This window comes from Lampetra fluviatilis, chromosome 4 (genome assembly GCF_964198595.1).
Source record: "Lampetra fluviatilis chromosome 4, kcLamFluv1.1, whole genome shotgun sequence".
In the NCBI taxonomy this organism is placed as follows: domain Eukaryota; kingdom Metazoa; phylum Chordata; class Hyperoartia; order Petromyzontiformes; family Petromyzontidae; genus Lampetra; species Lampetra fluviatilis.
In genome coordinates this window covers 3,742,667-3,769,613 of record NC_136278.1, presented here as the reverse complement: position 1 = coordinate 3,769,613, position 26,947 = coordinate 3,742,667, and the positions used below count along the sequence as shown (strand labels likewise).

Genomic DNA, 26,947 nt, shown 5'->3' with positions numbered 1-26,947 from the left:
TAGTTCATGGTCGTTTTATATTTGTATTTAAGTTAGTTCCATGTAAGTGCAGACATTAATTTTAACCACAGTTCACCGGTTCATTCTTTAGTGGATATAGTATGGTGTAGTCTCTTGCCGCCACACACACATAGCATCCTCCCATCCCCAATTATTATAATCACACACACGAACAATATTTCCGCGGCAAACTTTTTGTTGTTCAATTTTGTACGAACTTTATTTTTATTTTTTTCTTCTTTATAAAATTCAGAGAACGTTTAGTGCCAGAACAGACAGCACTGAAACATCAGTAGAAAACACACTCGGACTTTATAAAAGAACTCGCATCCATATACAAATACTGTGGAGTCTGCCGTTAAAATGCACAAAATTAACCAAGTCACTTGACCTGCAGTGTTGGTGCCATTAAAAACGCATACTTGACGTCAATGGCTTTCGCAAGTATGCACACGAACCGACGACATCTTAATATAATCGGGGTGCAGTATATACATCCGTATATAAAAAGCTAAATGTTTAACGATATTAGCAAATTAAAGAATGAAGATATATTTGGAGTTATCAAAAGGCACGTACATTACTAGGCGTGATTAATAGTTGCAAAATTAATTCAAAGGAAATAACATAAATACTATTGACTCCTATTTTACATTAAATACACTGAAACAAAAAAAATTAAGTGGTCTCTTACAGGCAGTAGTTGAAAAAAAATGTAATTACTGCAATGCATAGTTAAGTGTGGGTAAATGTATGCGGGTACTCATGATAAAATATTTTCAAAATCACAAGACAGATTCAGTCCCTCTCCTAGCATGTGAATCTCCGCATTGGCTTCCGTTGAAGAACGCTATCCCAGCAAGTGTTTAGTGCGTACCTCGATTCTCCAAAGGGCTCGGAATGCAAGCTGTCGAGTTACCGCAAACAGGGGGTACCGTGTGAAGATTTTGCAAACAGCAAAGTCCGCTATGACTGCGAATCGCACCGCAATGGCCATGACCATCGTCACAGACTTCGTCCAGATTTCTACGTTCCTTTCTTGGTCTCCCACTCCTGTGCACAACAGAAACACACGGGTTACTGTTATCTTACTACCGAGGGAAGACTCACCGAGTCTCAAGACTCTTTAACAGAAGGGTCCTGCCCGGTATTTGTCGGAGGCAGCGGTGTTGCTGGGTGTTTAATCCAAAGTGAGGAATTTGCAGATCATTTTGGCCAATACCAGTTTAAACTGTGGGTTTTCAACTTCAGAAGAAAACCAAAGAACCCACAGGGTAACCCATGCAGAACAGGAGGACAACATACGAACTCCACACAGCACGTCACCCGAGTCGGGAATCGAACCCAGGCTCTTCTTGCTACGACTGTGCCACCCTGCTTAACTCCAACACATGGCTCGCTGGCAGCTCCACCCACTTTTCTAAAGCCCCACCCACTCAACCACTAGCCCTGCTCACAGCGAGGCGGTAGTCTCTTGCTAACGTTGGTACCGCCTACTCTGCTTAACTCCGCCCACCACTCAGGTAGCCAAGCACCTTTTGCCAATGTCATGAATCAAGCACCACACCAGAAACATTCCAAACTGGGGGGGAAAAAAAATCTCAATTTACGCCAACGTTTCAGGACATTGGGGACAGCTTTTCTGAAACTGACACCGGCTCCACCGAACCGAGACCGTTTGACAGCCGTAGGACATTAGCGTGTATCTCCCCCGTACCGAGGAGGCTCTTACAGAGACACCAACGCACCCCGTGCACCGTTGACTTTCAGGCGCCGTACCTTGGCCTTCTGCAGGACAGCGCCGGAGCAGGCGAGCGCGTAGATGGAGAGAGGACGGCGCCGCATGGCGGCCTGGCTGTTCACGGGCAGCAGTCGCACCTCCGAGTCGGCCGTGTCGCAGCAGGGCGAGTCCCTCCGACGTCCGTCGGGCACCTTTGGCGGAGGAAACGCACACGCGCACACAACAGACGCACACGCGCACACAACAGACGCACACGCGCACACAACAGACGCACACACGCACAGAACAGTTGTTGGTCTCGTCACCGCCGGTCAACGTAACTTGACGATGACTACACAAACTACAAAATTGATGATGTCATAAAACCACCAATGAAATGTCTTGCCGAGTACTTACTTTAAGGATGGGCAATAACAATGTTTTCCTAACTTTGTTGTTTCAGAAACATTTTGCGATGACATAAAATACGTAAAAAGAAAAGATAACTACATTTTGAAACAGACGATACGATTATTATGAATCTAATATCGTTCGATACGCCGTACACATCACTGCATTGCGGAAACCCCTATCACAAGTCGTGCATGAAACCGACCAACATGTAAACGAGGACAAAACCCTGATCCTTCACCAATGCTGCCAGGCGATGCCAACAGAACAGCCTTACGGTAATGTATGTATGCTGAACTTATTTCACACCGTACGCACCCCACCGTGCGAATAGGAAGTGCGGGGGAAGGACAACAAACTAAAAACATAAGGGAGTTGTGATGAGTTTTCAATTAAGATTTGAAAGTGCATAACTCCAGTGGCTCCCTATTATCGGACGGAAGGGCGTTCCACAGAAGCGCATCTGAAAACGCGCGATGGCGGTGACCACCTTCGTCCAACCAAAAGCTGCTGCTGCTGCGAGGATGACCGGAATTCGCGTGATGGTTTACGCTCCTTGACGAGATCAGCAAGGTATTGTGGTCCGTTTATGGCAAGCACTGGTGCGTGTAATGAGCGTGTATTCGTTCGGCAGCCGGAAGCCAACGCAGCTCGGCGAGCACGTGACGGGCCACGGCCGCGCACCTTGTAGGAACGATCGGTACCGTCGCGGCGGCAATGAAGGACGGTCGGCGGCCATTTTACCTGGGGGACGGCGTCTCGCTCGGCCGGCCGGGGCGAGATGGTGAGCCCCAGCGAGGGTCCTCCGGAGAGCGCGTGCTTCAGCCGCTCCATCACCTCAATGAGACGCAGCTCCAAGTCGACGCGCTCGCCCTCGCACGCGCGACACCGCTCCTCCAGCAGCCGCAGCGCCGCCGCCTCCGTCTCCCCCGAGGCGCCCCCGTCTGCGGCCACATGGACACCCGCCGCTGTTTCAATTCCGTCCAGCGATTGGGATATCGATGGATATCGTCCGGGTCGCTGCTAACACTTTTCCGTTCACGATGACGTACGTGTAAGTCGTCAGTTTTTTCCTTCCGATTCCGTTCCGATGACGCACGTATGTTTTCGAAACTTTATCAGTACCTAGGCTCCTACAAGGCCCTGCGGGAGGGCGTGTGGCACAGTTTGTCGACAGCTGTTGCTACAGTTCTCTGCGGTGAGTACAATGTCTTTAAAAACAACGGCGTTATGCTCTCGATATATAATTCGCGCTTAACCGTTTGCGCGTTCCGAGATTTAGTGGTGAACGGGACCCACCCTGCAACTTCCAGTCATCTCGGAGTGAAAAAATTTGAAGATAGGAATGGGCACATGATTAATAGCCATAGCCGTAGTGACAAGTTTACTGGTTGTGGTGTGCCAGGCGTGGAAAAACTGTCCGGGTTGCTGACCCAGAGACACATCCGGCTGAGATTAATTCCTGGTTATAGCCCTGTAGCTTCGGAGAGGGGGGCTCAGCCCCCTCTTGCATTTAATATTCAAAGTTGGTTTAATGCTGACTATATCATGCCCCCGGGTGAGGTTTTGTATGATCCAATTTAAACAAGGTTATGCAAATGGATTGTTGTCTGGTTCATCATCATCAATACTACCACCACGAACATGATGACCGTCCCATTGGAAGGTTGGCAATTCACGTGTTTGGTCAGCAGGGGGCGGTATATCCACTACCATGGTGGCAAGCAGACAAGTAGATACGCCCGTCGAGTGATTCAATGAATTGTCACATTTGGGGGTATCAATTTGACTCAAAATCCGATTATTGTTTTTTTTGGTCAAATATTTACCGCCTCGTTTGTATCAGTTGCATAAAAAACTGGGTACAGTATTGTTAGCTCCATATATTAATGTATAAAACGCCAGTGCACAGCTTATAATAAACACGGTGCAACACAAGTCTTGGCCAAACATCCCAATGCAGAAAAGATACCTGCAAATGGGATCACACAGAGCCCTCTACTGTGAAGACTTGGCAGGATCCTCTTGAAAACGAGTCCTGAGACTCAAAGGTAATAATTTCGTCATAACATCTGGAGAGCGGGTCAATACCTCAGTGGCCATTGCCTGGGAGGATGGTGATGGTCTAGTTTTATTTGAATGTTTACCTTTCTTGCACTTTGCACTACTGTCATGTTTTGATACTGTTTGTGGTTGAAACGTTCTTGTCCGCCATGACTGGACATCTGTGAAAAAGAGCTTTATAGCTCATCGGATTCCTCCAATATAAATATTCTGATACAATTGCTAGGAAACACTGTCCCTGGCTGCGTCTTAGGGCATTGCATCGGCGATGCTACCTGTGAAGGCAAACGAACCATCCCTCTACCAGACGGTGGCCCTACTGCGCTGTAGCTGGGGGGAGCGGGGGGTAAAATTTACCGCGGGGGTCAGTGACAGTGGCAACATTCCTCGCTCTGAAATGATGTGAACCGCTGAAGCAGGACACATTCCCATCAAAAAAAGATCCCAGAGTGGCAGCATTTTATCCAATTTTGGCAGCGCTTTAGCCGAACGCATCACAGTCAATAAAAATCACAAGCGAGCAGGAAAGGGATATTAAAAAAAATGAAGTGGAACAAAAATGCCTGCGCAGGTTCATGGAATTGTAGCTTCAGCCATAAATCGTGAAATTTGCTTACAGTTGTGTCCACCGCTTGTCACTTGCAGTGAAATTGATAGTTCCCACAGCTGGAATTTTTGTTGGGTCAAGGGGCAAAATCGTGACCAATTGCTTGTGCGGTTAAAATGCCAGTGGCATTACATATGTGTGGACAATGTATCAATTGAGATTTGTTTCCTCTTCACAACAAAATCGCATTGTTACAAATGGTTTGCGGTTGACTATTTTTGTCTCTTTCTGCCTCGAGATGTGTGTCGTTCATGAAAGGGTTCTTTTTTTATTTGCAACAGCTACAATCTAGATGATTGATTGGTGCTGCGCATTACCATGAGTTTCATATTCTGAGTGGAAATATTAGCGTTCAACGAGTATTCCACTTTTACCAAAACGCATCTCAGATGATCAACATTTGTAGTCGTTAGGCGGCTCAGGCGTTGAGGTTCCAAGCCGGCACCGCTAAATTCCTGGGAATGGATCTGAGTTTCAGCCGCCCATGATAACACCAGGTTTACAAATGCAAGTGAGTGATAAGCAGTGATCAGTTCTCAGCCTGGTCATTAATGACGGCTAAAAAAAACCCGTTACATATGAAACTTGATTTCGGTAAAGTCACGTAGAAAGAAAATAAGACCAGGACACAGAGGCATTGGGTCTCTGTGTATCTATGTTGTGTGTCTCTCTCTGTGTGTGTCTCTGTGTTGTCTCTTTCTGCTCATGTGTCTGTTTATGTGTCTCCATGTCTGTGTTTTGTCTCCCTCTCAAATTTAGTTCTACCTGTTGACAATTGCTTGTGTTGCCATCGAAACGTCGTATTCTAATATTAAATGTATTTTCTTTCTACGTGACTTTACCGAAAGAACCAAGGAGTAGTCACATATCAAATTCGGTTTTCCACTTGGCCTGCTTTAGCTGAGAATTACCGATTTGTGTTTACATAACAAGTGAACACTCGTTGCAGGAAATATAAAAGGTGCACCCATAGTGTGCTTTTTAAATAATTTCAGAAGTAGTTCTTTGACATCAACTTCCAGCGACAATCGTTGACAAAGGTTGATGTGATGCCAGGCATGAAAGTTGTGAGCACGACTTTGCACCGATAGCACAAGTGAAAATATAATTGCGTAAAAATAAGACGAGACTCCCAACATTGATAAAACCACCACCACCACCACCACCACCGGTGCATCCAGCCCTACAGCCCCCATTATGAGCGCACGCCCGCACGAAAACGCGCGCATCAACGAGACGACTCGGCGCGGTGGAGCGGCACGGGAGACACGGCGAGGGCAGCACGAGGAGATTCAGGGCGGCAGCGTGGAGGCCACGTGCGCAGCGTTGGCGGGGGTGGGCCCTAGGGGTGGGCCCTAGGGGTGGGCCCTAGGGGTGGGCCCTAGGGGTGGGCCCTAGGGGTGGGCCCTAGGGGTGGGCCCGAGTACGTACCGCCCTGCCTCGCCTCCGGCGCCTCGCGCGCCTCCCTGCGTTCGCGCCGCAGCTCGGAGAGGCGCGAGCGAACGTCCTCGCGACGGCGCTGCAGCTCCAGCGCCTCGGCCTGCAGGCGCGCGGCGTCGGCCTCAACGCGCCGCCGCCCGTAGCGCTGGCCTAGGCTCGGCTCCGCCAGCAGCGCCGCCCTCCTCTTGCTGTCCTTGTCGCGCGGCGCGTCGCCCCTCGCGCCGCTGGCGTCCGCGCAGCACGAGGAGGAGGAGGTGGTGGAGGAGGAGCAGGAGTCGACGTCGCAGGAGCTTCGCTCGGTCTCCTGACGCGCGCGGGGCACAAGCAGCGTGGATGAAACAAACGCTCCCCGTCGAGCATTCGCTTTCGGATGAATTTGATTAGCGGCATGAGAGTCGATGAGTAGCCGTCGGGTTTGGGTGTCCAGGTTTTGCGCCACTTTTTGATGAATGACCAAGTTTCAACGGGGTTACTCTCTAATACCAACACAAATTTATATATACAGATCCATTCATATTGCATCATATTCACGTGAGTTATAGTGCACCGTCGATACTGTGTTATGAATGTACAGTCAGACAGGCAAGACTGGAAAGACCAAATACTAAAAATAATCATAACAACAACAATCGTAATAGTTCACTCCTTTGTCAATTGCTGAACAAAGACCTCCCCTCTCCATGCCGTGTTGTGCACCCTAAGGGTAACAATAATAATTATAACGCAATTTACGTCCACAGGAAACACTCGGGTCAAGAGAGTTTTGCCTTGGGATGTTTGGTCACTTCCATTGTGACAAGCAGGGGGGGAGGAACGGGAGCCCCTAAAGAAAATCCAAACCTGGTTCAAGGTCAGGTTTGGAGTTGATTCTTTCTTGTCTCATTTTCGCTGGCAGATTAGACGTGACATTACCATTTAATTTAAATGAAATAACTCGCATAAATCATGCATCGCGATTGTAAGAATATACAAAAAAACTGTTGAATGAGTGTGGAACAAAGTACTTTATTCATGACATCACGGCGCTAGCAGCATCTGTTTCACTATGAAATGTTGCTATTTCACGAGAAACAATGGTTTAATAATTTATTTTGTGGGCGGCTTTAAACGAAATTACAGCTTTTTCTACAATGCCGTCAGCTCTCAAATGCACGGAAAGGAAACTGCAGCTGCGGCTGCGAAGGTTTTGGTTCTAAATTTAGGGCTCACTATATCGCATTTTACGGCTATTTTAATTCCAACCTTTTCCTGTTTCTCTCAAACCGAAGGATGTTTTTACAACGTCTTGCTCGGCAATTAACACAGTGGCCGGCAGACACAACGTGAGAGTATGCACTCTCGCTGTTTACTGCGTCGGCTGGGTGGCGCTTTAGAAGATTCCACGTGCCAGGGAACAAATGGGTCTTGTCTGATATTTGCACATTTTAATTACTCTGGGAGCCACGGACAAATCTAAGCGGACGAAACGAACATTTCCCGTGGTTTAATCTACATCTCATTTGCGTTTAAGAGCGTGGCATTCCGTAAGAGGGCGTCTTTAAATGATGGCACCAGAGTGCTGGAAAACAGCCAAAACTAATGACTATCATCAACGAGACGGAGAGCGGGCGACACGAATTCAATAATTTCACTGCCACCCTTCGCATCTGAATACGATACCTAGTGACTTCTCCAACCTGCACTGATCGGTGTGCTGATCAATCTACCTCCATGACTGACAGAGGAGGCTTTTTGGCCAGCAGTGGATTGATAAAGGACTGTAAATTTTTAGGCAAGGCCTTGCAATTGGTGGAAACACTATCACTTCGGGGACCTCTTGAAGAGGCCCTCCAGAAGGTATTTTTGGCCTACTCTTCCATGCTGGCCATACGTCTTGGAAGATGTGGTCACTACCACACTTTAGCCCACCGCTCGCGACCTGACGATCGACTAACCTGCCGCCAACCCATTGACACCGCTGGGTGAAGAGAAGCGGTGGGAAGCTCAATAAGCGTGCAACGTGTCGCAATTTCCGCGCCCTAGGGCGGCATCAAACTGGTGACTTCGGGATTTTAAGTCCATTACATCATCTACATCATCATCATCATCACAATCCATGGGTAGGTGCCCACTGCACATTGCGTCATTTGTTTCCACTTTCCGCTGTCTTGTGCCAATTATGCTCAAGTAGTGCCACATCTTTCTGACAGCAAACCTCTTATGTCATGACATCACCCTTATATATATTTAAAAAAACTATCGTCATTATTATTATTATTACTTCACCGTACCTTGTCGCAGGGCGCAGGAGAATCTCTCTCGTGCCCCTCCCCAGTGGCAGCGTCCCACTGCCGCGAGGAGCCAGCGCCGCCACCACCACCGCCGCCGCCCTCCAGTCCCCGCGCGATGCTCAAGTAGTCTCCGGGATCGTGCAGCAGGCGACCGCCAATGTCCCGCATGATCTCCTCGGCGAGCTCCCGCAGCCCGGCGTCGTCGTCGCCGTCGCCGCCGTCCGTCCCGCACGGCGGCGGCGCCGGTGGCACCGACGGCCACTCCGATGGCGCGCGCTCCTCGGGGGTCGCGGGGTCGCGGGGCCCGTCGCTCGCGGAGCGGAGGGCCCCGCCGGCGGTGGCGGCGAGGGCGAGGGCGCCGTCCCGCGTGAGGTTCTCGTAGGGGTCGTCGGACGGGGAGTGATCCCTGCTGCGGCACGGCGGGCCGTCCGTGTACACGTTGGGCGACGATGCCTGCCGCACCTTGATGCTGCCGACAGAAAGTTCGGAGGCGTCGTTTGTGCCGCGGCATCGTTCGGCTGAACTTCAAACCACGGATGGAATGGAAAGCGTTCACACTCGGGAAAACAATCAGCCGCCGATGACCAAATCGCCCTGGATGGAGCCAATCTTGTAAAATCTCGGAAGCTAAGCAGGGTTGACCCTCGTTAGTGCTTGGAGAGGTGACCACCCAGGCTTGCTAGATGTTGTATATAAGGTGGCAGGGCTGATTGTCTTCCCTCTCATTTGTGTGGGTTTTATTTGGGTAGTCCGGCTTCCCCCCACATGCAAGATGCGAACGCAATTGGCCAAACTCGATCCCAATCTAGCAGGACTCTCCTGAAAAAGACTTGAGGGTCAATGGGTCTTTTTAGTGGGTAAATAAATCGTTGTTATTATTACCGCTCGGCAAGCCGATCTGAAACTCACATCAAGAGTTTGAACTCAACACCCTCCCGCCCCCCCCTCCCTCCCCCACCGATTAAAACAAACACTTCCGGCCCGGTACTTTGAGACTGGCGCCAAGTTGGCCCTTCATTTATTTATGCGTTTGCGTGTTTCTACTCGTTTGCTCGTTCCGCCGCTTGGCGCAGCCACCGCGGGCCGCTCGTACCCGCGCGAGAGCTTGGCGGCGTGCAGGAAGCGCGACGACGTCTCGGTGTCGACGTGCTCGTAGAGCAGCGACTCGGGCTCCGTGCCGCAGCCAGTGGTGGCCAGCAGCAGGCCCACCCAGCGCCCCGTCTCCACCCACGAGGCGGCCTGCACCCGCGTCACATGAACGCACGCTCGCTCGGTCGGCGGACGAGAGGCAGGGCTCCGTCGGGCCCGAGCCAAAATAGCGCGGCTGAAGAAATTCGACGACGGACAGCCATGCACCTCCGATTCGCGTGGTTGGCAGCGTACGGTGTGAAAGAAGTTCAACTTGCATGCATGCATACAAAAGTGGTGGTTCGAGAGCCGCGATGTGAAACCGGTGACCCGAGTTTTGTTCCTGGGCCGAGGCTAACATCAGTGGTGAGTGAAGTCTTGTTAAGTTCAATTATTTTAACCAGGTGAGAGAGAACTCAACAACAATAACAACAAGCGTCGAATCCGACCGTCACTTTGCCTCGAGCATAATGAACGAGCGAATTAATTAGAGACTCTTCGCACAAGTGAGCAAACAAATGAATGACAGGATTGCTCAAGAAAAAAGAACAAATAATAAAAAAAACGAATTGCGGGATGTTCAACCGAATGAATAAGCGAGCGAATGAACAACCAAACGAACGAGAGAGCCGCTTCGAGTGAACGGACAAACGAACTAGCGAACGAACGAAACAAGAGGACGTTCGGCGCGAGAGCCGCCGCCGGCCGAACCTCAAGCGTGGCGACCTCCTTGTCCCCGCGGAGCAGGCGGAAGGCGAGCGGATGTTTGGGCACGAGGCCCGGGGCCAAGCGGCAGCCGTGCAGGGCGACGTTGCCCACGGGGGGCTCCCCCTTGGCGCCACCGCCGCCGCCGCCGCCGCCGCTGCCCAGGAACAGCGTGCTCCCCTCCAGCGAGCCCCAGCACTCCTGCCAGCCGCTCTCCGTCAGCACGCTCAGGCAGCCTGCGGCGCGCGGTTCCGCGGAGACGGTTACGGAGGGCGGGAGGGAGAGCCACCGGTCGTTAGGTCATTTTGTTACGTGTCATTAGCCGCGCGATGATGCGTCAATGAAAATCTATTTGTTTTGGGATTTTTTTGAATATATATAACCTGTCGTTATGTGCGTGTCTCATCCTCAATACAGACTGTGGGCGAGATTCACATTTATTTAACTGTATTTGGATTCCCCGCACCCACCCCTCCACCCTCAATTTTAAGCCAATTGCGTTGTCTGTGTCATGTCACGAGGCCATTAATCTGTTTGGAACTCCTGCAGCGAATTGCAACTATGTTAGAGAACGGCCTTCTGGTGCAGAAGAGATATCCCCGAGGCCCCTTCAATTGACTTTTAAATCCACACACTCCGCGTTTTCACAACCACCCTGCTACAGAGTCATGTTTATTACATTACACTCAAACCCAAATTTTAATCGAGGACTTTTTTTGCACATTGGTGACTTTGCCAAGCCCATCAACTCACGACACTTGAGAATCCGGTTTAATCACAAGTGGCCACAGGTCGCAAACGGGTTTTGATTCCTTACCCATACCCGTACCCGGCCCCACCAGGGTCGCAAACGGGTACCCGTATCCGTACCCGGCCAGGTACGGGTAGCCGGGTATCGGGTAGGGTACGAGTATCGGGTACCCAATTGCGACCTCTGCAAGTGGCTGAAACCTGGATTCGAACCCAGGATCTCAGCAGTGCCCAGACCTCTGAACCACCCGGCCAACACAAATTCGACTAAGTCCATGATTAATTAATCGAATCGTGCATTTGATAACCGATTCTTTCGTGAAATGATGATGCATATTTAATTTAGGATAGTGGAGGCAACAAACCTTTTCAAGGGCGGAAAATTGGAAATAAGTAAAATGGCATTAACCAACAAGAGAAAATCAAATCGATTCTTCAATTGAATCACTAACACTGAATTATGTTATAATTAATCGATTTGCGTGACTGGTGAAGCATCACATGACTAGAAATCGCCACGATTTAATTGTTTTCCTTACAATAACGAATACTACGTGATCACAGCAAAATCTCGATGCACATTGCATCAGGATCCACGTGGTGTATTTGTGTGCGCACGCCTCTCTCCCGACCAGCACAGCGTCTATTCACCCCTCTCCGCTCCCTTATTTCACGGCGAAGAGAGTTTTATTCACGTCTCCCATGGCGCTGGCCGGCGCTCAGCCAATTTTTTCCACGCGCGCCAAACTTGACAAACCCTGTTCGTTTGTTGTGCGCGAGCTCGCGGTGGCACGTGACCACACGTCAGCGGGGTCGGCCGTGACGCTGGCATCCGTACCAGAAGCGTCGGCGTCCCCCGCGCCACCAACGCCGCCGCCGCCGTCGCCGCTCGAACCGCCGCCCCGCGCGCTCCGCTGCGGAGACTCGGGCAGCTCCTTCTTCTTCTGTCGTCGCCCGATGATCTGCGTCAACCTCTTGCCCGTCGCCTTGCCGAGAGACCACCCGGGACGGGCCGCTTTGCCTAAGGAGAGGGGGGCAATGGCGCAAGGGACCGGATGGGTATGAGTAGGCAGCAAGCAGGGTAACATCCATCCACTCTACACACCACCGCCTTAGCGCGTTGTTTCCCTGCGGCTCAATATGCGTGCCCCACCTCTGGCGACGCTCATCCCACAGTGAACGTGTCGGACACCGCACCAAATTAATTGCGCGGAATCATAACAGGGTGCCTGAGAGCCAGCCCTGTTGCCTGCCTATGTGCACTGTCTGGCATAGCGGCCCCTAACATCAGGAGGAGAGTAGCAGGTGACCACGACCGGCAAGTCATGGAGTGGGACCGTCCGTCATCCGCTACGTGGCCATCAGCCAGCACGACCGTCGTATGTCATCCAGAAACAGCTTCTTGTGCTCGACCGTACCACTGACCACATCACCAGAGTCTGCCAGAACTTCCCCGTGGCAAAAAGAGTTGGGAAAACTCAAGCGACAAAACTGCCGAATGGAGCCGGCGAGGATTTGCGCCCAGTGAGGAGCTCGCGTTCGGCTCCAATTCCAAATGGCTCACGTGACGGAGCCTAAACAGGCACGAGATTGTTTTGGCAGATGCAACTCTCTCATGAAATCATGGAGGGTGCGGGGGGGGGACTTCTGCACAATCGAACAATGTGCTTGGTCAGGAGAAGCAAACCATGGACCATCTTATGAATGCCCTGCAGCACCACAATGCACTCCTCAAGATTTGGCAATGCCAACACCAGAAGCGGTGGCCTGTGCAGACTATTGAGAAAAGACCACAGAGGTTGGATAGGAGACACGAAGAAGAAGAGGAGGAGGAGGGTAACGGCAAGAAATGGTACCGCGAGCGCATTCGCCATCGCAGTCGGGCCGTGATCTAGCAATGCATGTACGCATGCATGTTGAACTTATTTTGCACCGTACATAGCCAACCATGCTAAGAGGAGGTGCGGGGGAAGGACAGTAGACGACACGCAAAAAGCAATTCTAGAGAAATTAAGTTTTACATTTTTACTTAAAAGTGCATAGCTCCAGTGACTTTCTAATATCGTGAGAAAGTGTGTTCCAGACGGCCGCAGAAACGCATCTGAAAGTGCGCGATGCAGTGAGCGTCTTTGTTCGATGGCTAGACAAAAGCCTTTGCGCGAATGACGTGAATACCAAGCAAACTTATTATAATTATATTGCGTGCGTACACGTATGTTCGCTTTGTCAAGCCACCTCTTGAATAAGGCTTCCCCACGCCACTTGGGATGTGGGGGCCCACTAACCATATTTCACCACGATGGGTCAGCGTGGGTTGGTGATTGCACGGAGCACAGGCCTGTGTGAGCATAGAAGTACAGTACAATGGCTTTTCCTGCGCTGCCCTCTGTCGCCTACCAGAGAGCCCCACAAGTTGCCGCCTACGCATCGCAGTGCAATCCATGGATTATAATCAAAAACTAATTTAACTGAATTAAAAAAAAAAACTTACCATCGCTACCATTCCACCTTATTGTACGCATACACGTACGGACGGCCCCGTATTTGCCAGACGGGCCCTTGGGGGCAAGTCCCGTCGGCGAGCACCTATTCACACGCTTAGCATTCACGCACGGCTGAGTCGCAAGCTTACTTCCGTCTTTCCCGTCCGCGTCGCTCGGCAAGCCCTCACCGCTGCTCACGGTCACGATGCTCTCAGCGTCTGAGCCCGGAGTCTCCAGGGAACACCTCTGCGAGCAGGCAAACAACGGCGGAAGGGTTGCACGTGGCTCCCGCACAGACGCTCGCGCCGTTTGCAGAGCGGTGTAGTGCGGTGTGGTGCAGGGGCACGGCCGCTGTGGATGTTGTGGGTGTCCGGAGACCACCAACATTTTTTTTAGAAATTGCTAAGAGACACCCACAACGTTTTGCGTTCCTATCATTGTCGGTACTCCAGCGCACAGATACATTCACACAGTCAGCACACACACACACATTTACACAGCACACACATTTAAAGAGTCAGGACACACACATATATTCACACAGCAAACCAAGACAAAGATCCCCCGTGTAGCCTCAACAGACTATTCACCCAGCCAACACACACACACACACGTAATGTAGCTGCACCCCTGGTGTGATTGGTTGCGAGGTGGCCAGGCTCTTGCAGCACGGCTGTACATTCGTGGATCATCAGATGGGGAACTTTGGAGATGTGCGGCCGCTCCCAGCTAGCAGTGCAGTGCCCTGTGATGGTGCGCTGTGGTGCAGTGTTGTGGGGTTCACTTTATCAATTTCCCTACACATTGGAAAACAACAGATTTTTCCATGGTGCGTGCACACTCTTAAGCTGACGCGAAGACATCATTAATCGATGGGTTTCCGAACGGAATTCTACCGGGCAGCTTTATCCAGAGCTTTCGAGTGGGCACCATAAATCCACCTTGGCACACTTATCGGCGCATACTAGCAATCATCGCAAACATTCGCTGACATGAAAAACACAAACACTGGCCAAAGCGTTTGAAAGGCTGGACCGGCGCCTCTACCTTTTCAAGCTCCTCCTTGGCCCGAGGCAGAGTGCCACTGGCCTCTGCCGCGGCCGCCGCCGCCGCCGTCGCCGCCGCTGCCACCGCCGTTTTATTCTCTGGGTCGCAGATTTCCTGAAGCACCTGTGGAGAGCGATTGTGCTTGAGCGGTGAACGGAAACTTTCCACCAGAAAACGTCCCACGGGCATCTGACTCTTTGTTCTGGGGTCACCGTGCCTACGCCTTTTTTGATTGGGCACGATGGTTGTTCTCTCGTGCCACGCGGCATTCCAAGGGTCCAGCACCCTACCCTCACCACCACCACCAACCCCTCCTCCCCGCTCCGTACCCCTTTCGCGAACGCCGGGGTCAACTCATTGAGCTATGAGGGTCATTTGCTTTTCATGCAGGCAATGAGGGAGGCATTTAAACCCGCACAATGCAATCCCACGGGCAAAAATAAAACTAGGGCCGCCTTTGTGTCGCAAAGTGGCCACGGGGAACGATATCATGTGAGATAGCACGAGACGAGCCTTCCAAGTCTGGAACATCTGCTCCAAAGAATGTAGCCCCCTTAAGATCCCTCAGAATTTGCGAGCACGTGTGCTCGGCGAACACCCGCGAGCCCCACGTTACCGACACATCAAAGTGGACGCAAAGCATTTAATCTCATCCTTCGCCGTGTACGAGTAAAGGTGATTTTTTTCTCCCCCCAAACTGCAGGTGCGCCGCCTTAACTGATATATACCGATACCCCCGCTGTGCATGCATATGTGCACACACGTAGGTTGAAATACACTCGCAACCAAACAATGCTGCAAATAAGCTAAGCATTGCACGTAGTACGCATTCGACACATTTGAATTGCACGTGGCATTTAAACTGAATGCGTAATAATAAAACCCATAGCAAGTTTATTGCTATGCGTATCATGAAATATACAGCTATATTCAATGCACACCCAATACATTAGGAAGTGTGACAGTAATTGTCACACTTACGCAGGACTTCAAACATTCACTGCTTGAATAGTACGTCGCAATAGCATCGCGCTTAATTCTCAAATCGCCAAATCCTAATTTTGCAACCTTTCCCATTCGCTAGGCCTTGCCCCTCACACCGTCACGCCACCGTCACGCTCCACCGTCACGCCACCGTCACGCGCCACCGTCACGCCACCGTCACGCCACCGTCACGCCACTGTCACGCCACCGTCACGCCACCGTCACGCGCCGTCACGCCACCGTCACGCCACCGTCACTCCACCGTCACGCCACCGTCATGCAACCGTCACGCGCCACCACGCCACCGTCACGCCACCGTCACGCCACCGTCACGCCACCACCACGCCACCGTCACGCGCCGTCACGCCACCGTCACGCCACCGTCACGCGCCGTCACGCCACCGTCACACCACCGTCACGCCACCGTCATGCGCCGTCACGCCACCGTCACGCCACCGTCACTCAACCGTCACACGCCACCACGCCACCGTCACGCCACCGTCACGCCACCGTCACGCCACCACCATGCCACCGTCACGCCACCGTCACGCAACCGTCACGCGCCACCACGCCACCGTCACGCCACCGTCACGCCACCGTCACGCCACCGTCACGCAACCGTCACGCGCCACCGTCACGCCACCGTCACGCGCCACCATGCTCACCTGCCTCCAGTGCTCCGCGTGCTCCCTGCTGGCGGCGGCGAGCACCAGCGGATCAGAGTCGGCGCGGGAGATGCGGATCTCGTGCCGCGTCTTCCGCCTGCCAGACTTGACCGCGTACGCCACCGTGCAGCCTCCCAGCGCCAGCTCCAGCTGCGGGCTCTTCTGCCGCGAGTTCTTGTAGCACTGCGTGTGGCGCGGAGGAGGCGAGGACATTGTCATGGCGCTGGGGGCTTACGCATTCGCTCGCTCGCTTGGTCCGTCCGTCCGTCCGTGATGGGCGAGGGTGGCACGACAACCCTCGTAAAGATGACTGCGCTTCTGATTTGTTCCCGCAACTCCAATGCGCACGGGTTGGCTATGTACGGTGTGAAAAAAGTTCAACATACATGGCACGATATGATTTCAACTGCCGTATAAAGTTGTGTTGCTATTCGAAACTCACCCTATTCATAACTGGACAACTTGGAAAAGGGGTATTACAGTCATCGACCAATTAGACCACGCAACGGTGGCCGGGAATGTGAACGTTTATATATTAAACAACGCGTTGGGGCACAGCAGTCTTTTTATTATCGACGCTTTCCATCTAAGATTGCGTTTTTTGCGCGAGATCTGTCTGTCAGTCGGTATCAAATGTTTGGTAAAACCCCGGAGTCACAAGCCAGAGCAAAAAGTACCATTCGCTAATTTGCGAGAGCACTTTGCACTAATTCATCCTTTCCAAGAACAAGTGCATTTTGGGAAGAGTTCCACAATACGTGTATTATTTTTCCAAACTCGTTTGTTTGTTTTAATTGTTTCAACAAGTGAGACATTGACCGCAGCAAGAAGATCGTAGTTGTTGTGAACACATCTTCCCACAATTGCGTTGGGCTTAAGTAAGGAAACAGCTGGTGGGGTGTTGGTGGTGGATGGGATGGATATTTGTGTGTAGAGCTCAAAGGACAATCCAAAACCCATTTTATATTTGTCTATCTACAGATTGAAAAGCCAATTAGAATGTTTTTTGTTTTGTTTACTCCCTGGACATTGAAACAGAGATGTGGATTGGCAAATCGGGCACCAACGAAGGCAGATGCCTCCTCTGTTAGCCCGGACAGCCTGTCAGTGGTACCAGCCGACTTTGCCGTTTCATTGATTACAGCAAGTCACAAACTGCACACGTTCTGCACTTATGTCCAGTTTATTGCACGCCGCAATAAACTGTTGTTTTTAATGATCTCCGAGAGTTTTGCGTCACATCCCGTGCAAAGAAAAAGTGGCCACAGTTTGAAATGAACCCGAAACACCCAAAAAAGGAGTTCTCTGTTCGTATTAATAACCGACAAAGAAGAAAAATAAAATGTCAGCACTAAACGGCCTTGGCAATGGCGCTAATTTCTAAAACCACATCCAGTTGCTGTCGCTAAGCCGCATGTCGCATTCATCCCCGCGCTGCTCAACGCTTCCCCCCACCCACCCACCCCTCTCTTTACGTCCCAACTATGGCACAATAACATCACTTCCTCTGGGCTCCACGCAAACAGGCCGCCTCTTGTGTTTTTTTTTCTCTCGAATGGAGTCACTGTATTACGTTAGGCCCCGGAGCTGCCACCGCCGCTGCAGAGGAGGAGCTGCAGGGGTGCGGCGGGCGGGGAGGAGGCAGCAGCAGCTGCAGGATTAGCGGCGACAGCATCTTTGTTATTGTGTCTCTAGCAGCGGGAAGTCTCTGGGTCTCCATGGGCCGAAGCTGTGCTCAATTTGTTGCGTTTTTTCTCTCTCTCTCTCGCGCGTTCTGGATCATCATCGCAGTTCCGGGGGCAAACGATTTCCTCAAGAATGACAAATTGCGGCAGGCGATCGCGCCGCAAACATCGGCGACGCCGCTTCGCTTGTGCCGCAGAAAGTTCTGCGTGTGTGTCGTGAAACGGGCGTCCTGCCACTCCGCCAACATGTCTACATAAACATAATAATAATAAAAACACCCTCGGAGATCGCCATGTCGGAGAAACATGGGAAGCAAGTTGAGTCTCGCATACTGGGCCTCATGTTGTGTGCACAGCGCCCAAATGCAACCCTCGTCTCAAGACTGTGCACAGAAACAGCGTCCTTTTGGAGTGACACGTGAGGAACCGGACACGCCTTGCAAAAAGATCTTTCATCTCAAGGGATCATCCAGGCGCACATCTCCTTTATGAATGGAAAATTAAAGACAATCCCCAGCAGTTTAATCGTGGCCATGCTACTCAAATTATGTACTGTAGAGTAAACCCACTGTGGTCTGCACTCCCTCACTAGCGGAGGAGCAGGCAAACTACACAAACTCTCTCCTGAAGCCCTCACGCGGCTTGCAGCCCTCGACATAGGCATTTAGATCCTGAGCATATTGCCATCATATGCAAGAAATAGAATAGAGCCCACGTAAAATATTGAAACAACAAAGATATATTTTCGGATGTACCCACACCTTATTGATCAGCTGTCGGACACTTTATTGCCACGATTATTGCTCTTAAGTTTGTGTTTGTGTACTGCATCGCCACGTGAAACGGAGCTAACGACCGTGAAACAAACGATTGGAATGGAACAAATGTGGAAAAAATTGGTCCAACACGCAGCTGCATAGGAGCCGGCTGAAGTGACCGCTTTGTTGCAAGAAAGAGCAATTTTGATCGGCGGTATTGAATTTTATTGCAAGGCTGAGAATTATTGAAATTGCTGACATTGTTTCTGGCAGCATGCTCAGGATGTGTTTAAAATGTACTCGCTTTCGCAACGGTACGGACACTTGAGGAAAGGGAGACAGGATTCGTGCTCTCGACTCCCTGCGCCAGGCTCCAAGTCCTCATTTGCCAGTAAAAAATATGATAATTGGTTTTTTACCCTTCTATCTGGCAACAAAACTGACACTTTTTTTTTTTACAAGGAGTCATGTTTGCATAGACCACAATACCTGCAGCCATAATGCAAACAAAAACCATAACTCTGCTAATATGCTTACCCCGAGCTCTCATACTCTGATGGTGCATTGTCTTTGAGTTGTGCGCCTTTTGGCGTCATCTGGTCCAACCCATGTGAGACTAGGCTCTAAGGAAAGCTGTCTCGGGTGTGAACCAATCAACTTCAAGGACAGTGCATACATTATCAGAGTTTTGTTATTTGTTTGCATTATGGCTGCAGGTATTGTGGTCTATGCAAACATGACTCCTTGTAAATAAGGTGTCAGTTTTGTTGCCAGATAGAAGGGTAAAAACCAATTATCAGGCTCCAAATCCTTTCCTTTTTAAATCCTTTATATTAAGTTCACTTGCTTGCGCGCTTACGACCGTGCAAATCTTTCGGTCGTTTTTAACCCACTTCCCGTGATCCAATCGACATTTTGCACACAGACTCGTTGTGCGTAACAATTTATTTTGTAAAAAATTTTTTCCAAAATGTTACACTTTTTAGGAATTTTTTTTTTATATTTAATTACCAATTGCTTAATGGTAGCAGGCAATCATCTGACCCATAGGTGGCAGCCATCTCAAGCCAGAGGACGAGAGGACTCTAGCCGCCACGCATATAAAGGATTTATAGTGAAAAACTTTGTTTTTACGGGTACATTTTTTTACCCCTCTGCCTACGACTCCCTGCCTCCACACACAAAACAAAAAACGCACACCGTTCTAGCGCAGGTCGCTGCTACATTTAGACGCCCTACAAACCCACGCTGCATCGCACTGCAAAGAGTAGTGGGGGCAGCCGTGCGATACATGCTGACCTCAACGACGGCGGAATGACCCCCCGCTAGACGGAGCTCAAGAGACCCTTTCTAGCGTGTGCTCAGCCTACTCTTCGCTCGTCTGATGTCGCGGAGGAGGGCGAGAGTACCCACACTTGACTGCGGTGCAAACATCTCTACCGCTGGGTGGAGAGAGGCAGAGAGAATCGAACAAACGTGCCCCGTTGTCGCAGCTGAACGAGATCGAACGAGCGACCTCCGGATTGCGAATCCGTTGCATGGACCATTACAGCACGGAGGCAATTCCTGAAAAAAAGATATTTTACAAAAATATATCCCACCTCGAAGGTATCGCACCGCGTTTTCATGTAAATGTTTGCAAAAGAGCGTGCGATGGAACGTTGCAAACGCGCGCAGAATATTTCGGGCAGTTGAACGTCTTTCCCAACTTCAGTTTCGAAGTTCAACCTCGGCTCTGCCGCCGACTGCCGCATGCAGAACGAAAAGTGGTGCAACTTGAAAGTGGGGGAAAAAAAGAGGCAACGGTTCCGGGAGAGGGCAGAGACGCGCGTGTACACTTTGGGCAAACTCACCAGCAGCCGGTCGCCCCTGAGCACGCACAGCTGCTTGGCCCACTGCCCGAACCGCTTCTTGCGGAGCATGAAGGCGCACATGCGCGAGCCCTGCGCCAGGCCCAAGGACGCCTCCGGCGGAGGCCACTGAGGCGTCGACCTCTGACCCTTCCCATCGTCCTCCTCTTCCTCGTACGATTCGTACGAGCTGCTGAGGGCGTCGGAATCATCTGGGAGGGTTCGGAGGAAAAGTGTGAAGGGGATCGGGGCGGAGAGGTCACACGCGACGGCACCTCCGTTCGCATCGCGAAACTCAACAGGAGGTGTGCACGAGCTCCGTGAGCAAAAAAAAAACTCCAAACACCGTTGAATAAACCTGTCCTGCATCGATTCGGGAGACGGCCTGACGTTTTACGCCGTTCAGTTTGTTTTGTTGCATGGTTACACCGCAATGCAGTGCACGTATTGAAAATAGCAGGCAGCGTGGGAAAGTTCAGTGGAGGAGAGGTCACGTGAAGTGGCCCACGTAGTAGTTTTCTGACATCACATTCCACAGGCCGTCATATTCTTAGGTTTTTTTCGGTAAAGTCACGTAGCTAAAAAAAAAATAATTAATAAAAGTAAAATTAAAATAAAATAAAAATCACGACGTTTCCGAGGCAACACAAGCTTCCGTCTTCAGGTGGAACCGTCACAGCATGATAGCTGTATCAAGTAACTTCTTGCGGAGCATGTAACTTGATACAGCTATCGTGCTGTGACGGTTCCACCTGATGACGGAGACTTGTGTTGCCTCCGAAACGTCGTGATTTATTTTTTTATTTTTATTTTACTTTTATTAATTTAAATTTTTTATCTACGTGACTTTACCGAAAAAAACCTAAGAATATGAATCCTTGCAGTCACGAAAGCTTCAAATCTAGAATTCCACAGGCCGTTCTATGGCGTGGGGCGGTGCGCCCCTCTCTTTCGCGAGAACCCAACGGACACTTTTGTCCTCTGACAAGACACCGATGGCCCAATTTGAGAGAATAAAGATTGCGAGAATACAGCAGAATAGAGCTCTTGTTCTATACGAAACTCACCTCTGTTGTCTGGCGTGGTGGAGTTGGGGGTTGGGGGGTACGTGGCGTCTTCGTAACAGCCTTCAGCATCCACACTGGAGGCTGTGGCTGGACTCGTACAGTCTGGGATACGACAATGAATCGACCTTTTATTTACATAGCGCACTTCGCATCAATAAATACGTCCAAGAGCACTTTACATAACGTGAAATATACACGGAAATGCCCAACGCTTAGAATATATAAAATATCGACAAGGTAACGTACCCTCGGCAACATCATTTTAAGTTAATTCGTGAAAGATTATATGATAACGAAGACCTCTGGCTAGAATCAAGCAATTGTGCAGTAAAAGCATTTACGCATCTCTCCTCGTGTGTTTGCACCGTTGTAACAGATGCGCTTAAGGGCTCGGATTTTTAATAAACATTTAAATTTATTTAAACTATCTCTAAAATATAAAACATCGGGAACTCACAGAGCTTTGCCCAGCAGCCATTCATTTTCCATTTTAACATCATAAAAAATGTTTCTACTGATATAATTTTTTTTACAAACTTGGGTTTAAGGATAAACATTATTTTTGGATTGTGGTATTTCTATAGATAGCAAAAGAGAAAACTTACGCTTGAAAGTTAAACAGAGGGGGAAAACATTTAGACCCTTCCCAACTCACGACACACTGATGATCGCCAGACTGCGCCGATCGTTAACCACACGACATTGGAGGCTTTGCTTTACGAGGAACTGAAATCCCACTCCAGAATATCCCTCAATGTTTACTGCATCAGCAAAAGTCTCCTCTAATCCTCTGCCAACCGGCCCTATTTGTTACCCTCGCCTCTGCACGCAATGAAAGTCTCTCATCTCACCGAAGAAGTGGTTGAACTCTGGGAGTATTCCCGATTCAAACGAGACGGCCTCTTCGTAATGATCTTCCGGAGATGAAGGAGAGCCTTCCTCGGGATCCTGACCACACAGACGCATGCAACACAAACATCCTGTGTCCAAGGGCTTGCAGACTTACTGTGGCATTGCTGTTATGACGAGCATCTTTTAGAAGGCTGCAATAGTGCCAGAAGGAGTTGGTGTTGCAAACACCGTGTCGTGACTCCCCTTTGTCTACACCCAATGCTGACGTGAGCACAACAACCGCGCCAGGTAGCCGATCTAAGAGAAGGTCCCAGGCATGGTTCAGACCCCAACAGACACCATCCAGGCACCGCTATCCAGGTTTAAAAAAAAATCTGCACGGCTTCCGAGATCCGACGAGATTTGGCGCAAGATTCTGTCAGCTACATTGAACGTTTGTCAACATTTATTTAATTAACAACGCACACTTGTGCTAGAAACATTATCAGCGTCGCATGGGGGCCGTGCTCTTTTCATTTCCTACCTTTCCCGCTACCTCTTCCGCCCGTGAAGAATCGCTCGTTCAGACCCCCGCTCTGCAGCCCACACAGTGGGGCAGGCTGCTGCTTTTGCCATCATGCGTGTGTGTGGTTTTTTTTTTACCTCCAACCCATTGGAATTCTTTTTTTTAATGAAACTCAGTAGACCGACCTGCCTCTACTGCCGTACAGTGCCTGCACCTCCCCTACGGCAACCTGGGCCGTTTGACACCCCAGAGTCTGCCGCACATTAATATCCAAGGAATGAGATCATTGTTTTGTACGGCCCTTTTTGACTCCACCACCGGATGAAGGCTTCTCCCATGACTTGTCAGTCACGGGGGGAGGGGGGGTGGTGAACACAAGAACGGTTCAGATATCACTCACCACTGCTGCCCCATCTGTTAAAGGTGATCCCAATAGAAACTTCATTTAAAATATACCCCCACCCCACCTTAATCCCTGCAATGTGCACATCCTCCTCTTTGTACAGAGCCTTGATATGCTATTTCGTTTGGACGTTTTGCAAATTAAAATCGTAATCGGTTAGGACGAAATGTGCAGTGGACATTTCGTCCTCTGCCCATGGATCGTGACGACGATGATGATGATGAATTGGGTAGGAACAATGTCTTGCTGCCAATGATGAGAAAATCACCCGAAATCGACACGATCTCATTCGAGCTCAAGAGCCGAGAGGGGATCAGCCTGGATACTGCTTCCACGGGTGATCAGTTTGCATGTTGCAAGCATTACAGGTTGTGCGCTTACGAGGGGAGCGGGAGCGGAGCGGTTAGCGCGCTGCACGATGAACCCGGCGACCCGAGTTCGATTCACGCTCACGGCCAACACCAGTGACGATTATCTGAACCGGTCCCTGGCCTCCCCCTAGGTCGACTCAGCCTCAAATTAGTGCCTGGTGCGGTGTGTAAACATCGCCACCAGGGAGACAAAGGCGGCCGGGCGTGGTGCTGGCCACCCACCCCCTCGTGTGCCTTACCAGCCTTCATAGGTGCTCGCTAACAGCACTTGCTCCAACAGTCTGTTAAGGCATTACGGGGGATCTTTGCTTTGCACTTATGTGGCAGGGAGCAGAGAGGAGTGCAGTAAAATCCATTTCAGTGTCGTACGTCCACACTCCCACACCTTCACCAACCCGCACTGACCAGGGTGGTGAAGTATGGTCAAATTACAGCAGGAGCAGCGTGTGGGAGACACTCATCCAGCAGCGGATTGCCGAAGCGCCGTACGCTGCGTTACCCTTAAACCTCTTCCGTGATATATTTCACTGCAGGTGGGGAGAAAAGTAGCGTCTGAACGTTTAAATTACTGCAACAGATTCAAAATAATGGGGGGGGGGGGGGGGTTGCAGTGGTGTAGTGGTTAGTGAACGGCACTGTGAACTTAGTTGACCCTATTTTGATTCCTGCCCACGTCTAACTTCAGTGGCAAGTGTCCTGGGGGCCCACCGACCCAACCTTCAGCAACCCGCAAAGCACGGTCAGGGAACGCTGATGGCCAGCACGGCATGTGCAATATTACTATTCTAAATCGTTATATATTAATAATAACGCTTTAAGCTTTCCATTGTTTGTGCTAAGTCCGACGAGGTGGCGAGCACGATGAATAGCCCACAGCACTCAATTGGATGCAGACTGCAGGCGGGGCAACATGGAAAGTTTATTCTCATGGATCGGCAGACAATGTCGTGGACTCCATGGGCCAAAGTTCATGTTGCACCAAGGGTATGTTCAACTGTACCACGAGACCCCAGGAACGCATTGTATACTGCAGTCGTTGCACAGAGAGAGAGCGAAAGAAAGAAAAAAACCACCCCACCACCAAACACAGAACTTAAAAACGCAAACCATATGCCATGTTCACGACGAGCGCAAATTCTGACGTACGGTTTGTTATTAAACAACAAAAAAGCAACGCCGCCAGCGTGGCCAGGCGTTTTAACACGAGCAAGTTGCTCGGTAGTTCAAGGATCCTGGCGGCACATTTGCAAAGCCTTCGCCCGCGGAAAACCGTTTATCCGCCCGTAAAAGCGGCCTGCGTTTATTGTGCCGTCTCCATTGTGCGCTTTGAGCTTCGGGCCCCGCGAAATGTGGAAGCAATAAACACTGTTGCAGTGGTCTGGACTCCGTGCTACTGGGACATGCAGGGCTTATTCCAGGATGCCACTTGGAAGCAGGATGAGAGGGCCCATCAAACGTTTAAAAAAAATATTAATTTTATTCCTCCAAGTCAGTAATAGCCCAAAAAGTAATCAGTGAGTAGTGCAAGGCCTGGCCAAGAAAACAGACATTCCGTTTCAATATGACACTAATTTCCACAAATGAAGGTTTTTGTCCGTGGCATAACAAGAAGAGCACCACGTTTACCCTGAGCCATTGCTGGCAGTTGTCCGGCGAACGAGGAGCGGTAAGTGGACAGTAATTGTGGTAATTTTATGGTAGCCTTTAACAATTTCCTCCAAGGAGGCATCCTCTAACTCGCCGGCCACCGCCACCACGAAAAAACAAACACGCGGCACAAACAACGGGAGCTGGGCCGACTTCCAGCGCGCGTAGGAGGGACGGACCGAGCACGTGGACAGTGGTGCCGGGTACTCCGGCCGTGTTTGCACAAGTGGGAAAAACTTCAAAAAGCCAGCGGTGGTGAAGAGATATTCAAGAAAACGGGACAGTTCAAAGGCAGCAACCTAAAAAATATTTCAACAAAACACACACATCTAAAGTAGGTGCTTGCGCAAATATTTTTGCCCGCTCAAGAATGCTTGTGGATTTCAAGCCTTTTTAAAAGTAAAAAAAAAACCGACGTCAAATTCTAGCCCTGGATGTCAGGCTGGGCACACGTTCACACACAACGACGCACGCGCAAAAAATACCTTGGCTGGCAAAAGAGCAACGGCGAGTGGGAGTCGCGACTCCGCTGAACCGGCCAAGACCGTTCGGAATTCTCGGCAAACTTGCGAACCTTCCCAAGCAGTTTGCGACATCTAGAACAGTGACAATAAACGCAGAAGCCCACCACTATAATCATTCCGAGTTCAGCTGCACAACTGCAACCCACTTTAGTAGGGGGTGAGAGGGGAGGGGGGAAATAATTTAAAAAGTCGCAGAGAAATTTGGTGCCCGTCAAATCGCCCGCAGCTTTTTGACAAGTGAAGGTCTCCGATAACGCTAGACATGTGCTGGAGAATCGGGGCTTGTGCGAGATATTAACTTATGCCAAAGACACATTGGCACAAATCTCAGCCGGCTCGACGCTCTGCTCCATGGTGAGTTAACGCCACCCAGAACCAGACAGCCTGGCCCTTCTGTGGTGCGTCGATGCCACCCAGGGCTATTTTACTATTGTTATTTTTACCAGGTAAGGCCCACTGAGCTATGCAGCTCATTTTTAGAAACTACCTGGTCACAAATGATAGCTCAACAAAGTGACTTATCACGTGGAAATTTATAGCAGTCAAAAAAATACACGTGATCACGGGGAAAGAGACATGTAAACTCCAGGGTAGAGATCGAACCCACGACCTCCTGCATACCAGGTAGACAAATTACCATCTTGCTACCGTCGCTAAACAGCGTTGCCCCTCTGTGGAGGCACTGCAGACAATCCCCGGGCGAGGGTTGTGATTTGTGTTAGTTTTTTGTCAAGACCTTCCCCTCGAGGGACCAATTCTTTACTGGATGAGAGAATGGGACTGCTCGTGTGTTCTCCCAGTTGTCCTTTTCAATGAGTGTGCAAAACTTAAATTGTGACCAATGCAATAATGTAGCCCAGTACATATGCTTTGCTGTTAAGAATTGAGCCACTGATAATGCCAAAGCAGTCTTTTTTGGTAGTCCAAGTTTTGTTGAAATTTTTTTCACAAAGCACAACTGCCTTTTTTTTTAAGTGGGACAAAATGCAGAGTGGCCGGGTGCAAGACCCA

At 50.3% G+C, this 26,947-nt stretch overlaps 1 protein-coding gene across 1 annotated transcript in view; it reads right to left on the bottom strand.

Moving 5' to 3' along the window:
• Positions 1 to 209: 209 nt before the first annotated feature.
• The window catches only part of LOC144931498 (actin filament-associated protein 1-like), a 54,370-nt gene continuing 27,632 nt past the window's right edge, over positions 210 to 26,947 (bottom strand). The window contains exons 5-18 of the mRNA XM_078855392.1: positions 22,486 to 22,582; positions 21,635 to 21,736; positions 20,571 to 20,779; positions 16,275 to 16,457; positions 14,626 to 14,748; positions 13,728 to 13,824; positions 11,934 to 12,116; positions 10,352 to 10,581; positions 9,606 to 9,751; positions 8,513 to 8,981; positions 6,234 to 6,546; positions 2,876 to 3,075; positions 1,780 to 1,932; positions 210 to 1,053 (exon numbers count right to left, since the gene is read on the bottom strand). Of these exons, the coding sequence (XP_078711518.1) occupies positions 1,027 to 1,053; positions 1,780 to 1,932; positions 2,876 to 3,075; positions 6,234 to 6,546; positions 8,513 to 8,981; positions 9,606 to 9,751; positions 10,352 to 10,581; positions 11,934 to 12,116; positions 13,728 to 13,824; positions 14,626 to 14,748; positions 16,275 to 16,457; positions 20,571 to 20,779; positions 21,635 to 21,736; positions 22,486 to 22,582 (2,532 nt within the window). The 3' untranslated portion in view covers positions 210 to 1,026. The remainder of the gene's footprint in view (positions 1,054 to 1,779; positions 1,933 to 2,875; positions 3,076 to 6,233; positions 6,547 to 8,512; positions 8,982 to 9,605; positions 9,752 to 10,351; positions 10,582 to 11,933; positions 12,117 to 13,727; positions 13,825 to 14,625; positions 14,749 to 16,274; positions 16,458 to 20,570; positions 20,780 to 21,634; positions 21,737 to 22,485; positions 22,583 to 26,947) is intronic.